Consider the following 15,276-nt stretch of genomic DNA (forward strand, 5'->3'; position numbering starts at 1 on the left):
GAGAAGATTTTTTTTCTGTTTTTTGTTTTTTTTTTTTTGTTTTGTTTTTGTTTTTCGAGACAGGGTTTCTCTGTGGCTTTGGAGCCTGTCCTGGAACTAGCTCTTGTAGACCAGGCTGGTCTCGAACTCACAGAGATCCGCCTGTCTCTGCCTCCCAAGTGCTGGGATTAAAGGCGTGCGCCACCATCGCCCGGCGAGAGAAGTTTTTCAAACAGTTTCTCCACCATTAGCTAAGGCCAGTGATCTCTGTGAAAAAGACTACTGAGAAAATAAGATGCTAAAAATGCATCATATTCTTTCACCAGCAGTTCGGGATTTCCATGTTTCACATTCATGCCAGGCTGTACCGCTGAGGTACACTGCGGCACAAACACACCCCTCACACACATACTCGAGGGGGGTGCTCTCACAGTCTGCAACGGTGTTATGGAGCCCTCTGACCATAGAGTATAAACCTGGGCTCCCCAAAAGCCTCTTCCAATCAGGGCAGCAGAGAGAATCACAGAGCCAAATAATAGAAAAGAAAGATAAACCTGATTATAATAATGTAGCTTAGTCAAATATAACACTCTTATAGTCTTTTTGTTTTTTTTTTAACAGAAAGTGAGTCCAAGCCGGGCGGTGGTGGCGCATGCCTTTAATCCAAGCACTCAGGAGGCAGAAGCAGGTGGATCTCTGTGAGTTTGAGACCAGCCTGGTCTACAAGAGCTAGTTCCAGGACAGGCTCCAAAACCACAGAGAAACCCTGTCTTGAAAAAAAACAAAAGAAAAAAAGAAAGAAAGAAAGTGAGTCCAACACATAGGGTAAGCTGTGCTGGATATGCTAACCTTTCTCCTTAGCGCAGGAAGAAAATAAAGACTGCTGGCCGAGCAAATTTGCTCTCAAAGATTACTCACCACCTCACATCTGCCCACAGCACCGCAATTACTCTTGCAAAGGCTAAAAGGTTAGTATCATTACTTAGGTAATACTACTAGGCCAAAGTAAACATAAGGGCAACTAAAGTCCAATCACAAAGGAAGTTACAGTTCTATTCAAGGAAGAGTACAGAAGTTGAGGCTTACACTAGTGAGCCCACTGCACAAATGTCAGCTAAATCATGAAGCAGAACCAGAGGTGAGGCTGAGAGCAGTGTTTACCTGTGTCCTCGAATGTCAGACTGGTCACACACGCCCCCAAGTGCGATCCTGTGGAACTCTCGACCCAGAGTCTTGGCCACCGATCTCCCCACACTTGTTTTGCCTACTCCAGGAGGGCCAACGAAACAGAGGATTGGGCCCTTCAGGTTGTTTTTCAGCTGTCTGACAGCCAAGTATTCCAGAACCCTCTTCTTCAACTTTTCCATAGCATAATGGTCATTGTCCAGAAGAATCCGGGCTGCCCGAATGTCCAAGCGGTCTGCCAAACAGAAGTCACTTCAGCACTTGGAACTCTCAAGTGAACGAACGCCTTTTAAGCATTGCAAGAGACTAAATTTATTATTTAGAAAAAAATGATCAAAACCAGATTTGGACCCCTCTAAGTCTTCAAATAGATTATGCTAGCTAGTTTTCTGTCAGCTTGGCACAAGATGAAGTCATCTAAGAAGAGGGAACCTCAATTGAGATAATGCTTCCATAAGGTTGGACTATAGGTATGATGACTAACGTTGGAGGGCCCAATCCATTGTGGCGGGGGCCACCCCTCAGCGGGTGGTCCTATGTAGTGTAAGGAAGTAGGATAAGCAAGCCGTGAGGAGCAAGTTAGTAAGAGCCACTCATCCATGGCCTCTATATGAGCTCCTGCCTGACTTCCCTGGATAATGGACTATCAGCTGACTTCCCTGGATAAGGGACTATAAGCTGCAAAATTTAATAAGCCTTTTCCTCTCCCAGTACTTTTGGTCATGGCATTTATCACAGCAATAGAGAACAAGCTAAGACAGAGAACTCCATTGTTGCTTGATTATTCTATTTAAGATTCAGAGTCTCCAGAGACATTCACCCATTACAACCCTATGCTCAAATCATGGACTTTGCAATGATTTCTAAATATACATTCTATTGGCTGGGCGGTGGTGACACATGCCTTTAATCTCAGCACTGGGGAGGCAGAGGCAGGCAGATCTCTGTGAGTTTGAGACCAACCTGGTCTACAAGAGCTAGTTCCAGGGCAGGCTCCAAAGCTACAGAGAATCCCTGTCTCAAAAAGACAAAAAAAGAGACTCATACGCCATTACCATGTGGGGTGTTTTACTGAGACTACGCAAACAGTTTAGCATACACAAATCAAAAAAATGTACTACTATGCTACATCGGCAGAATGCAAGCCAAATTCACACATCATCTCAATAAATGCAAAAAAAGCATTCGACAAAATTCACTCCCTTTTCATGATAAGAATTCAGCAAACTTTGCGGTGAAAGCTGACGACTAAGGAGGAGACTAGAACCAACCAAGGTAAGGCACCAAGAGGCAGGCAGCCCCACAAGACATGAGCCAAGTTGTGGAAGCAGGGAGGAGGCTGGGACTGACCCATATGTATGGGTCATATGACCCATATGTATGTCTGCTTTCACATACGATGTGGGAGTTAGAACTCTCGGAAGTGGAGAAGAATGGCTGTCAGGATCTTGAGGAAGAGGGGTGTGGGCGGTGATGGTGAAAGAGTCTCACATTCAGTTAGACAAGTGTGCTAGCACAGTGCCTAAAGCTACCAATACTGCATGTATTCTTAAAATTTGCTATGAGGCAGAGGCAGGTGGATCTCAGGGAGTTTGAGGCCAGCCTAGTCTACACAGTGAATTCCAGGACAACCATGGCTACATAGTGAGACCGTGTCTCCAAAATCAAACCAAACCAAATTTTGTAAAGAGGAGGGCTAGAGATGACTCTGCAGGTAAAAGCACCTGCGGCTTTACCAGACGACCCAGGCCCAATGCCCAGCACCCACAGGCATTTCACAACTGTCCATAATTCTAGTTTCAGGAGATCCAACAAACCTCTTCTGGTCTCCCTGCATGCATGTGATACAGATATATATGGAATCAAAATACCCATACACATAAAACAAAAAAACTTTAAAAATGCTGCTGAGAGCAGCTGTTCTTTTTTTTCCCCCACCTCTCCCTCTCCAACGCGGCTTCCCTATCACATACAATGAGTGGGAGTCAACTCTGGGAAGTGATGGGTACACTTACAGTATAGGAAGTGGTGATAATTTCATAAATGGCATTTTGAATTTCATCAAGACAATCTTAACATGTGTGCAACTTTTTCTAGGCCATGGCATCTCAATAAAGTGGTTTCAAAATAACTGAAGTAAAACTTTGTTGCTGTTTGTTTTTTGACATAGAATTTCCCAATGTAGCCCAGGCTGGCCTTGAACCTAGAACCCTCCTCGCCCCAAGTAGGAATCCAGGCATGTAACACTGCATCCTGTTGTGTTGTATAAAATGAAAATCTGCATCAGCTTTCTGAGTGACCATGAGACTGAAAAGCAGGCATCATTGTGAGCTCACCGGTCGTGCTTTTGTTCCAAGGAAGCTCCACCATAAGTTCCAAATAATTTCTCGTCAGAGCATATTCAGGCATTGACTGAGGCATTTTTTTGAGTCTGTGGAGGAAAATATGTAAACAACAGGTTTAAGAACACAATAATTCCACAATAGCAGAAAAATCAAGTGTGTCTCCTTATCAAGCATACTTGAAAACCCTGACAAAGATTTTAAAGAGCTAGTTCACACACACACAAAACATAAAATGGAAGCTCTATTAAACTCCATGGTTATTATGAATGTGCAATCCACTGTAAGTAGGTACAGACTTAATGCCCATACAAGAAAAAAATAAATAAAATATATCTTTTGTTTTCAAGGTTTTCCTGTAGTTTGCCTATACAAAGACAAACTGTCAGTCCCCCTCCCCTGGAGTTAACTAATTAATTCACTGCAACTGGGGACGGAACCTGGGCCCTCGGATGTGACAGGCAAGCATGGTACTGCAGAGCTACAGCCCCAGCTCTCCCTGGAATTTATCATCTAATGAGAAAGCAAAACCACAGAGCTGGGATGCAGCTCAGTAGCAGACACATGCACGTCCTGGTTAAACTCTTAGACCCACAAAGCAAACAGACCCCTGACCTGTGAACAACACTGGGACTAGACAAAGGAATCTGGTCAGTTCTTTTAGACATTGAAAAGGCAGCTACAATAGTTTGGTGTGGCGCCAGAATACAAGCAGAACAGATGAATCACCTCTCAGGCTTTGAAGAAAAGATTAGTGAATGTGGTGTGATTTAGGAGTATTAATACTGTTTTCACAGCTGAGCATGGTGGTACACTGTCTATGGTCTATTACTGAGGAGGCTGAGGCTGAGGCTGAGTTCAAAGCCAAGGCCAGTCGGATCTACACAGAGAGATCCTTTACAAAAAAAGCTGAGAAGAAGAAATGTTTCAAGACGTAAGCTACCCAAAGCAATGAAGACAGAGGGAGAAAATTCCACCAATCACAGCTGCAAGTCAAGAATAAGGGAAGGTGGGGCTGGAGGATGGTTCAGCAGTTAGGAGCATTTGCTGCCCTTACAGAGGACCAGGGTTTGATTTGCAGCACCACATGGTGGATCACAAACATCTGTAACACCAATCCCAGGGGATCCAATGTTCTCTTCTGGCTTCCTCAGGCATTCCATGTATGTACAGGCTAAATACCCATATGAGTAAAAAATAAATTGAAAGAGAAAGAAAGGGGGGAGGGAGGGGGGAGGGAGTGGGAGGAAGGGAGGGAGGGAGGGAGGGGAGAGGGAGAGAGGAGGAAGGCCGGTCATTTAGAAGGTCAAGAAGGACAAAAGTGGGCAATGAGGCAATATGCATAGGTAGCCTAAGAACTGATCAAGCATAAGAAAAGATCAGAGAATAAACAATAAAGCAGCTTTAGTCTGTGACTCGAGGCGACATAACCAAGTTTCCACAAGCAATAACTTTTAAAATTAGCAAGCAAAATGAAAATACTAACAAACTTTTACCTTTTTATCTCTTTTACACAGACTTTATGAGCCTGCTCTGGCATGTTAGATGTTTTTATTTTTTTCTCCAGCATGACAATGTCATCATTATCTTCTTCCTCATCCTCATCTTCTAATGTCCCAGGGATATGTGTAATCCTCCTGATGGGGCGTATTGCTATAACCTAAGCAGAAAGTATATGTCAAAGCGAATTGGAGCTGAGGCAGGAGGCCTAAGAATTAAAGGGTGGCCGAAGTTTCAAAGGGAGCCCTGTTTCCAAAATATTAATAAAACACAAGAAAGACAAGACAAGAAAATAAAAGCAAAAAGGAGCTAGAAGAGAGGAAAGAAGTACAAGGCAAGGTAAGCCAGGATGGTGCTCCACAGGCACTTTAGGAAATAAGTGCAGGTGCACACATTTGTTCCATGGAATTAAAAAGCAGACCAACATAATGTGAGATGGCTGTCAGTGCACACAACAGATAGGAAGTGTCTGCAAGGGAGCACAGGTGTCTTCTGCACTTAACTGCATGGCTGTTTCCTCACATGTACCACCACTTACACTCAGCAACTGCCATCGTGCTCCTACACGCCAATGTCTCAGCATTCCCACCCTTTCCACATTAATTTCAACTTCATCTGTCTCATGACCTGTCCCGGGCGAGTGCTCCCTTGTTTACTTGCTTTCTTGTGATGTTCCGCTCCTCCAGCAAGGGGCTACTAACCCCACCACGTACACACACACTAATTACTGTGCTTCAGTAAGTCTGGCTTCTGTTCCATTATGATCAATTGTTCTTCTTCCAATCTAAACTCTTTCCTATGCCAATGTGAACATCCTTTCCCTCCTCAAATGGCTTTTACTTACATTTTCTCTTCCCATAAGCTCCCTGCCCTCCCAACAGGACAGGGTTTCTCTGTTGTAGCCCTGGTTGTCCTGGAATGTTCTCTGAAGATGGGGCTGTCCTTGAACTCAGAGTTCTACCTGCCTCCCAAGTGCCAGGATTACAGGCATGCACCAACACCACCTGATTTTCCCCCATGATTTTGCTGCAATATTTTAAAAGTACTATATGTGTTCTTTGAATTCCCAACTCGTTAGTATCATGAACTAACTCCAACTATTGCTGGACAAAAATGATACACTAGCACTTTGGGAAGGTTGTGAAGAGCTGAGATAGGGCTTATACACTAAAAGAGAAGAAAATCCAGGCAATAAAAAGAACTACTCTGAACACATCAAGATCTTCTGAGAAACAACAAACTCTGTCTGCTTGTTTATTTGTGAGATAGGTTCTTGTTATGTAGCTCATGCTGGCTCTCATCTCCTACACTCAAGAGATCACCTTACTTTCAGCTCCCTAGGAGCTTCAAATACAATCACACACTGGCTTCCAAGTTTTCTTTTCTCAAAAGAACTTAGTCTCATATTAGAGAGAGAGAGAGAAAAAAAATGTAATAAAAGAATGTGCAGGGTATGGTGGCATGCGTCTATAATCTTGGCACTCTTGAGGCTAAGGAAAGAGAATTGCTATGAGCTCAAGACCAGCCTGGATGAGAAAGCAAGATCCTGCCAAGAAAGAAAAAAAAGAAAAATTTATTTACCCGCTTGTCGTCATCTTGTTTGGGTTTTCGGGTTTTTTGAAGTAATTTCAGGCCTTCAATCTGTCTGACAAGCAGGGGTATGGTCATCTTGAACCGATCCTCCAGGCTCACAGCATCTAAGATCTAGTAAGGGTAAGTAAATTAATAGCACCTTTTCCAGAGGCATATGCTCTAAACACGAGTAGATAGAACCATGATTTAAGTTCTTAAATTACAAGAAAGGCAAAACCATAATCTGCATGGCCCTGGCCCTTCTGGGGCCCTATCAGGTTGGTGTGGCCGTGCCTGGGCAGTTGCCAGCGCTGCCAAGGCGGAACTGCCTAAGAGGCAGCTCTGAGGTACTCTGTGTTATCATGGGCCTCACCTTTAGCCCAACCTGAACCTCTTACCTCCTTGTCACTTTGGGTCCCTTGGCCACACTGGGCCTGGGTCATCCAGTTTCCTGCAGGGAGCTATGAGATGTAGCCACCCTGTCAATTTTCAATGTATACTCCTCTAAACGGAAAGAACCTCAACAATCCTGCTAACAATCATGACAGGAATCATGTGTTAGCATGGCTAACACCACCAAATTAACTATATTATCAGCAAAGTAGAAATGAGCAGAATTTAAAAAAAAAACCACAAAAATATTGATTTTTATTTTAAAATGCCATATATCCCATGATCAAGAGCTAAACATATAGCTGGGCTTGGTATCACAAGCCTATAATCCTAGCAACTTGAAAGACTGAGGGACAGGGATGTCAAGTTCAAGGCCTCCCTGGACTAGAGTGAGTTCAAGGCCAGCCTGAGCAACTTAACAAGACACTGTCTCATAACACAAAGTAAAAAAAAAAAAAAGGACCAAGCATATAGAATGGTATTCGAGTGCTTGCCTAGTATGTGTAGGACCCAGGGTTCAATCTTAGTACTTAAAAGAAAATAGGATTTCTCAGAGAACCCAGAACTCACTCACTAGCCAGTGAGCCCCCAGGAACCATTGTCTCCTGAAGTGCTGGAGTTACAAACACACACATACTCCATGCCTGGATTTGACATGGGCGCTAAAACTCTGAACTCAGGTCCCCGTGCTTGCATAACAAGCAGGCACTTTACCCACTGAGCCATCACTCCAGCCCCAAAAACTAAAATTCCTATAGATGATTAACAGATCTCAAGGACAGCCTGATTTGGCACCTGCACCCCACACTCCCTCAGGATAATGTGCTCACTAATGCTGCAGCCAGGTGACTCCAAAAGCACGTCTTCTCTCTCCTGCTTCCTTCTGACTGCACCAACCACAGCCTATCAGAAGAGGACCTGAGTCTGGATTCCCAGGAACCATGCAGAAGCTGGTGTGCTGGCTCACCTCCATAACCTTAGCACTTAAAGGGCAGGGGAAGGGGCAGGCAGATATCCGAGAACCCACTGCCAGCCAATCTAGCCAACCAGAGAGCTCCAGTTTCAATGAGAGACCCTGTCTAAAGAAGTAAGGTGTAAAGTGATGGAGAGAGACACCCAACATCAATCTCTGACCACCCCATACATCCCAAATATGTGAAATTTTTAAAAAATTAAATTTAAATAAAAATTAAATATTTTCTTTAAAAATAATATTTGCTTTCTCTGTCTTTATAAACCGACCACCAATACTACTGATTGTACCCCCCAAAGCACTGATTGTATCAACAACAATATAAACTCTGTTTGCTTTGGGTCTTGACACACAGTCTGGTTGTGCAGCCTAAGCTAGTCTTAAACTGCTGATTCAGAGGGCTGAGATTACAGCTGTGCGTTACCAGGCCTGGTAACACAACCACCTGTGAAAGTCAACTCCAATTCTTTCTTTCCACCCCCCACTTCCTCCTCCTCCTTTCTCGAGAGACGGTCTCATGTAGCCAGAGTTGGCTTTCAAATCCACGTGCAGCCAAGGATGACCCTGAACTTCTGATCTCTCTGCCCTTACCTCCCAAGTGCCTGGATGACAAGCATGTGCCATAATGCCTGGCAGAAGCCGATTTTTTAAAGAAAATGCATTTTAACTACATCCTTGAGCCTCTAGAACGCAGTTATGAAGGCGAAAGTGTAAGTACTATCCAGATCTATTCCAGAGGGCTCAGTACCTGCAGCTTCTCTTTGTTGCTTGTTCGAATAATCGAAGTTAGAATGTCTGGTAGAGCTTCCCTTGGAAGGTTATCTAAAAGACGTCTCAATTTAGCAACGGCAGGGACTGACATATCCAACATTTCAACCAACTGAAAGGAAAAAAAAGAGAGTCTAATGAAATAAAGCAGTGGCATTTGTGAACTAAAATAATCTGATTATTATACAGGTTTAATGTTATATCTGCATCTTTTGTTTTGAAAGATCACTGATCCATACATGGCAAGCATTTCACAGGCCACAGGAGAAACACGTCCTTCACAGAATGCATATCGGAGGGCCTGAGAGGCAGGTACAGGTGCCGCTCTCCAGGGTTGATGACCTATGACCTCCCCCAGGATCTACATGGTAGAAAGAGAGAACTGGCCGGGCGATGGTGGCGCACGCCTTTAATCCCAGCACTTGGGAGGAAGAGGCAGGCGGATTTCTGTGAGTTCGAGACCAGCCTGGTCTACAGAGCTATTTCCAGGACAGGCTCCAAAGCCACAGAGAAACCCTGTCTCGAAAAATCCAAAAAAAAGAGAGAACTGAATCCTGAAAATTGTCCCAAGTAAATGTAATATTTTTAAATGTCTATGAATGAAAAGCGAAAATGGCTACTAAGTATTTAACACTAAAATTACAAGACTTTGTAAATTTGCTATGACTTTAAAACTCAAATTTTTTTTATTATTACTTTAAAAAAATACCAATCCAAATTCCCACTCCTCCCCCCCTCCACTCCCTACATATACCCTCTCACCCCACCCCCCTCCAATCCTAAGAGAGGGCAAGGTGTGGAAAGTCCAAGGCCCTCCCTACATCCAGGCTGAGCAAGGCATATATCCAAAGAGAATAGGATCCCAAAAAGCCAGTCCATGCAGTAGAGACAAAGCCCAGTGCCATTGTCAGTGGCCCCTCAGTCTATAACAAAGCTACAAGAAGAGTACGATGAGCCCCTTGCCTTCCCCATCTAGATTCACTAATTCTTCCTGTCTGTGATGTGGCGCTCTATCTGTGCACTTCACAGACACACTACATGTAAGCTGCAGGCATCATGACTCTTGTTCCTAATCAAAGAACACTTTTATATAACTACAGTATAATAATTAGATTATGGAAATTAATAGCACAGTTGATGCTAATATGATAGCCAATTACTAGTTGAAATCCCGATTTTTTTAGTATACTATTTGAGTTAATTAGTATGCACACTGATAATTCAGTTGGTGAACACACACAAAACAAACAAAACTTGCAGGCTAGGATATTGCAACACATTAAGCTGAAGATAAAGACAAATGACAGAAGTTCCCTTTCATCAGGGCACACGGTAGGGCTGCTCTTCCTCATCTCCTCTGACTACAGAGGCAGCTGCGGTTTTGCGCTGATCTTTGAAACGTTTCTGGGCATCCCAAGACAGCTCTACCATGAAGATGTACTCTCAGCCTGGGTGGTTGTTACATCTGAAGAAAGGCTCAGCAAGTATAACAAGTCAGAAATAGGAGAGAGTAGAAGGAACTCAGAACTGATGGAGGAAGGTCATTGGTTAATTAAAAAAGAAACTGCTTGGCCCTCATACGTTAGAACATAGGTGGGTGGAGTAAACAGAACAGAATGCTGGGAGGAAGAGGAAGTGAGCTTAGATGCCATGCAGCTGCTCCCCAGAGCAGACATGATGAAGCTCCGACCCAGGATGGAAGTAGGCTAGAATCTTCCCGGTAAGCGCACCTTGGAGTGCTACACAGATTATTAGAAATGGGCTAAATTAATACGTGAGAATTAGCCAAGAGGCTAGATATAATGGACCAAGCAGTGTTTAAAAGAATACAATTTGTGTGTTGTTATTCCGGGGTATAAGCTAGCCAGGCGGCCAGGAGCTGGGTGGCAGGAACACAGCCCGCAGCTCCTACAACACAGAACGTCCCAGAAGAGGCAGGTCTCCCTGTAAGAGCTGAAAGGAAGGCAGGAGAAGCGCTCACTTAAACACACTCTTCAAGTCCAAGCAGGACAGTAAAGCCAGCGGCTTCAGTGCACGGACTTAACTAAAAGTATGTAACACAGAACAAAGCACAGGTATAAAAATGAAACAAAGTGGAGTACAGACCAAATCCAGAAGAAAAAGGGTGGAAACTAATCTAATTTCTCTATAGAGGTTTTTCTAATGTCACTGTAAAACCTCCACATTTAACAGGTTTTTGTGGACTCAAACTGGAGAGGAATAAGGCCAGAAAAGAGGCTACAGAGTTGAGCTTCTGCATGAGACGGGAGCCGTTATACCTCCCACCACCTCTGCGAAACAGGAGTAGACAAGCCTGCCTGGACCAGTTCCCATACTGGGGTTCTTTCTTCCGGGACATTCTCCCTTCAGCCTGAAGTTACAACTCCAGACCCTCCACATTTCTACTGCTGTTCCCACCATCAGGAGTGCAGATCTCTTTGGATGGCCATCAGATGCAAACGCCACAGGCTGTGCCCATCTGCTCCACACTTCAGATGGCAGTGGTGTCTGGAATAAGACCTTAGACACCAGCTAGTCCTCACAGACTCAGGCAGGGTCAGTGGACTACACTAATAGAGGGTAGAAGACTACATTTCATGATACAATTTTGCATTTTTATTATAGTTTTAAGTAAGACGAGGTGAGAGAGGAGGTTTTTAATCTAGGATTGACCGAAAAATTGACACCTAGACTTAAGGAGAGCAATTCTTCATGAACAGCCAAGACAAGCTTCTCTCCCAGCATTCTAGCTAGCCAAAAGTGCAACCGTTCTTGAAATTGGGTAGCTATGGCTTCACCCTTCCACTGTCACTAACCTGTGTGGTGTGCCTGGACCTGAAACAATATAACTTCTATTGTCCTGACTAAGTATCTCAGTGGCAGCTCCGGGTTATTTCATTTTAACATTAAACACTAGGGTTAACAGGTATCTGGTTGGGAGGCTCTGGGGATTATCAAGAAACTGTAGTCTTATCTTTTAGAACACTTTTAGAAAGAGTTGGCCATATGTCCAGGATGGTTTAAGTATAAACCTAGGCAAAAGAAAACTAGAATACACTATAAATACATTTCAGTGTATGCAAAAGAAAACTAGAATACACTATAAAATACCACAAATCATTTCAATGTATGCAGCTCTACATAGCCCTACAGCTTAGCCACCTCACAGTCACCTGAGCCCAGGACAGTGAAGAACCAAAGGGGAAAAGCTTTTGGGGGGAGTGGAAGCCACCCACCTGCACTGCGTATCTGTAGAATTGGTCCGACAGCTCTCCCAGCTCCTCCCTGGCTTTGCAAGTGTTGGGAAATTCCTCAAGTCTGTCTAGCTGCTCCACTTCAGCCACGGGATACGGCTTCTCTTTTAAGACCTGCACAATCTGGAACCGGCACAGGCCTGTGATCAGCAAAGTGTAGTGTGGCTTGGGCCAATTACTGCCCACAACCTGAACTGCCAGGGCAGCCGTCCCAATCCTGAAAAATACATAAAACACTGGCATTACACTTAGCATGGCAGAACAGAAATTCCCTTCAAAAAGTGCTGACGTAGTCAGGTGTGGTGTTGTACATCTTTAGTCCTAGAATTCAGGAGGCAGGAGCAGGGGGGATCTCTGAGTTTGAGGTCAGCCGGGTCTAAAGTTCCAGGACAGCCAGAACTATATGGGAAAACTCCCAACCCCCACAAAAAGTGCCGACTTTCCCAGACTTAGAAAGACAAATATCATGCTTTCTTTCATCTAGAAAATACAGATTTAAACTTAAAGATATATGTGTACACCTATATCTATAGCACACAAAAACAGAAAGGGAACATTGAGAGGGGAGAAAGAAGACTAAAGAAGGGAGTGAGAGAGGAGGAACAAATAAAAACAAAATACAGTTATATACATATATGAAAGTGTCAACATGAGCCAGGCAGTTGTGGTGCATGTAAATGGAGACTGCGCGTTCCTTTCCCAGCCGTCCAGACCCAAATAATTACACAGAAACTATATTAATTACAGCAGTGCTTGGCCAATGGCCCAGGCGTATTTCTAGCTAGCTCTTACATCTTGAATTGACCCATTCCTATTAATCTCTGCATCGCCATCCTAGGACTCTGGAGGCAGAGGCAGGTAGATCTCTGAGTTTGACGCCAGCCTGGTCTACAGAGTGAGTTCCAGGACAGCCATAGCTACAGAGAGAAATCCTGGTTCAAATAAACAAAAGGAAAGAAGAGAAAATATCATGAGACCCATTACTTCATATTCTAACTAAAAAATTAACAAAAGAGGCCGGGCCGGTGGTGGCGCACGCCTTTAATCCCAGCACTCGGGAGGCAGAGGCAGGCGGATCTCTGTGAGTTCGAGGTCAGCCTGGTCTACAAGAGCTAGTTCCAGGACAGGAACCAAAAAGCTACAGAGAAACCCTGTCTCGAAAAATCCAAAATAAATAAATAAATTAATTAATTAACAAAAGATAAAACTCTAAAAATGTCTGAATTGTGAATGAATTCTTTTAATAACAACAGGGAATCTAAAGTATGAATTTAGTATTTCTGCACTTAAATTATCATTCGGTATGTGATCTGTTAGACTACTACCATCTAGTGAGGTACAAAGCACATAATCTTACTATACTTGGCACATCTTTTAAAAATGAAGTATAAATTCTGTTGCAAGATATTTGATCACACTGTATGAAAATGTGTCTAAGTTTTACCTCACCTGCCTAAGGCACCTGAGTGGTTTAATAAAGAGCTGAATGGCCAAAAGCTAGGCAGGAGGAATTAGGAGAGACTTGCAGGCAAAGAGAGGAATTCAGGGTTAGAATCTGGCATGTGCCAGCGAGGCACAAAGGTAGTCAGATACACAGAACCAAGGAAAGGCAAAGAGTCACATGGCAGAATCTATAGAATTATAGATTTCTATTAATAGATTAATAGAAATAGGTTAACTTAAATTATAAGATCTAGTTGGTAACAAGCCTAAGCTAAAGGTCAAGCTTTCATAATTAAGAAGTCTCCATGCCATTATTTAGGGGTTGGCAGTCTAAAGAAATTGTGGCAAGAAAGACTCACTAGAGAATTCCATATATTTGGGTTAAAAATAAAAATGTAGGAATAAAAGTAGTTGGTAATTATATAACTCAATTATATCAAATAGGAACACCTGAATACCATTCTAAAAGGCTAAAACATAAACAGCATAAATGAATCTCCAAATCTGTCCCAGTATCACCATTGCTAACATCAAGCCAATTATCTCCATCATCAACCTACTATTTAGATTTATATGCACTTAATCTTCAACTGCTACACATGGACGGTAAAAACTCCCAAGCACACACTGCAGGACTTAGGAGAACTAAGGGCATGTATCCCAAGAATCCTTAAGACTAGTTACAAGGGGCAGAATCCCATTGAATGAATTGAAAGGTTTTAAGTTGTAGCTCCTTATCAGACATATTTCTGATCAAGTCATATGCATATGTAATATACACGGAAAGAAAGTCTTATCTGCAGGGCCAGAAAAATAGCTCATTTGGGAAAGGATCCTGCCACCAAGTCTGCCAGCATGAGCTCAATTCCTAGGACTCACGTGATGGAAGGAGAGGACCAACTTCTGTGGGATGTTCTTTGAACACCAAAAGAACACTGTGGCATGTATACAAAATTCCCTCCAACACACACAAAAAAAGAAATAACGAAACTAAACTAAAGCAAAAAGGCTTCCAGATCCCAAGTTAGAACATGTTATCCCCTCTAGGAAGGTGGTAATCTCAGAAGGGAGCTAAAATTAATACAACACTGTCTTAAGGCGCTGTGATAAGGCATCATGACCAAAGTAACTTAAGAAGGAAAGGGTTTCCTACAGCTTGCAGTCCATCATCCAGGGAAGTCATCACAGGAAAACCAAGGCAGGAACAGAGGCAGAGGTCATGAAAGGGTGTGACTTATTGCCTTGCTCCCTATGGCTTGCCCAGCCTGTTTTCTTATAGAACCCAGTACCACCAGCCTAGGGGTGGCACCACTCCCAGAGAGCTGAGCCCTTCCACATCAATCAAGAAAATGCACTCCTGGCTTTCCCTTGGGCTAATCTGGTGGGGATATTTTCTCAGCTGAGGCCCCTTTTCCAAATGATCCTAGCCTGTGTTAAGCTGGCATAACTAACCAGCACACCTGCACTCTGGGGAAATGGAACTAGACTTCTGCCTACTTATCTCAACTGTACGAGCCACACACAATATGGTGACACTCTCAGTAAATTTGCTGACTTGTATATATAGCAAATTCCCAATTACTATAAACTTTATTGGATTATATACAACATTTACTCTCCTAGTTTTGCCTCTCTCTACTTTATAGAATGAAGCAAAACTAAAGAGATGAGCCAAATCAAAACCTCCAGATTGAAAGACAAATTATTTTGTCTATGTCACCAATAAAATGTTGCACTAAAAAATGAATTTTCTTACAAAGCGTGTGTGTGTGTGTGTGTGTGTGTGTGTGTGTAGTGAAAGGAATGTGTTGCAAACTAAGCCAAATTTAAGTTGGACTTACATTATACCTCTCAGTTCTAAAGGGAC

General features: G+C 43.2%; 1 protein-coding gene across 1 annotated transcript in view; it reads right to left on the reverse strand.

Moving 5' to 3' along the window:
• The window catches only part of Lonp2 (lon peptidase 2, peroxisomal), an 86,764-nt gene that overhangs the window by 60,343 nt on the left and 11,145 nt on the right, over window positions 1–15,276 (reverse strand). Inside the window, exons 2-7 of the mRNA XM_057753224.1 lie at window positions 11,949–12,183; window positions 8,693–8,824; window positions 6,588–6,710; window positions 5,003–5,166; window positions 3,501–3,595; window positions 1,141–1,399 (exon numbers count right to left, since the gene is read on the reverse strand). Coding sequence (XP_057609207.1) covers window positions 1,141–1,399; window positions 3,501–3,595; window positions 5,003–5,166; window positions 6,588–6,710; window positions 8,693–8,824; window positions 11,949–12,183 — 1,008 coding nt within the window. The remainder of the gene's footprint in view (window positions 1–1,140; window positions 1,400–3,500; window positions 3,596–5,002; window positions 5,167–6,587; window positions 6,711–8,692; window positions 8,825–11,948; window positions 12,184–15,276) is intronic.

The sequence above is a fragment of the Chionomys nivalis genome, chromosome 21 (assembly GCF_950005125.1).
Source record: "Chionomys nivalis chromosome 21, mChiNiv1.1, whole genome shotgun sequence".
Lineage (NCBI taxonomy): Eukaryota > Metazoa > Chordata > Mammalia > Rodentia > Cricetidae > Chionomys > Chionomys nivalis.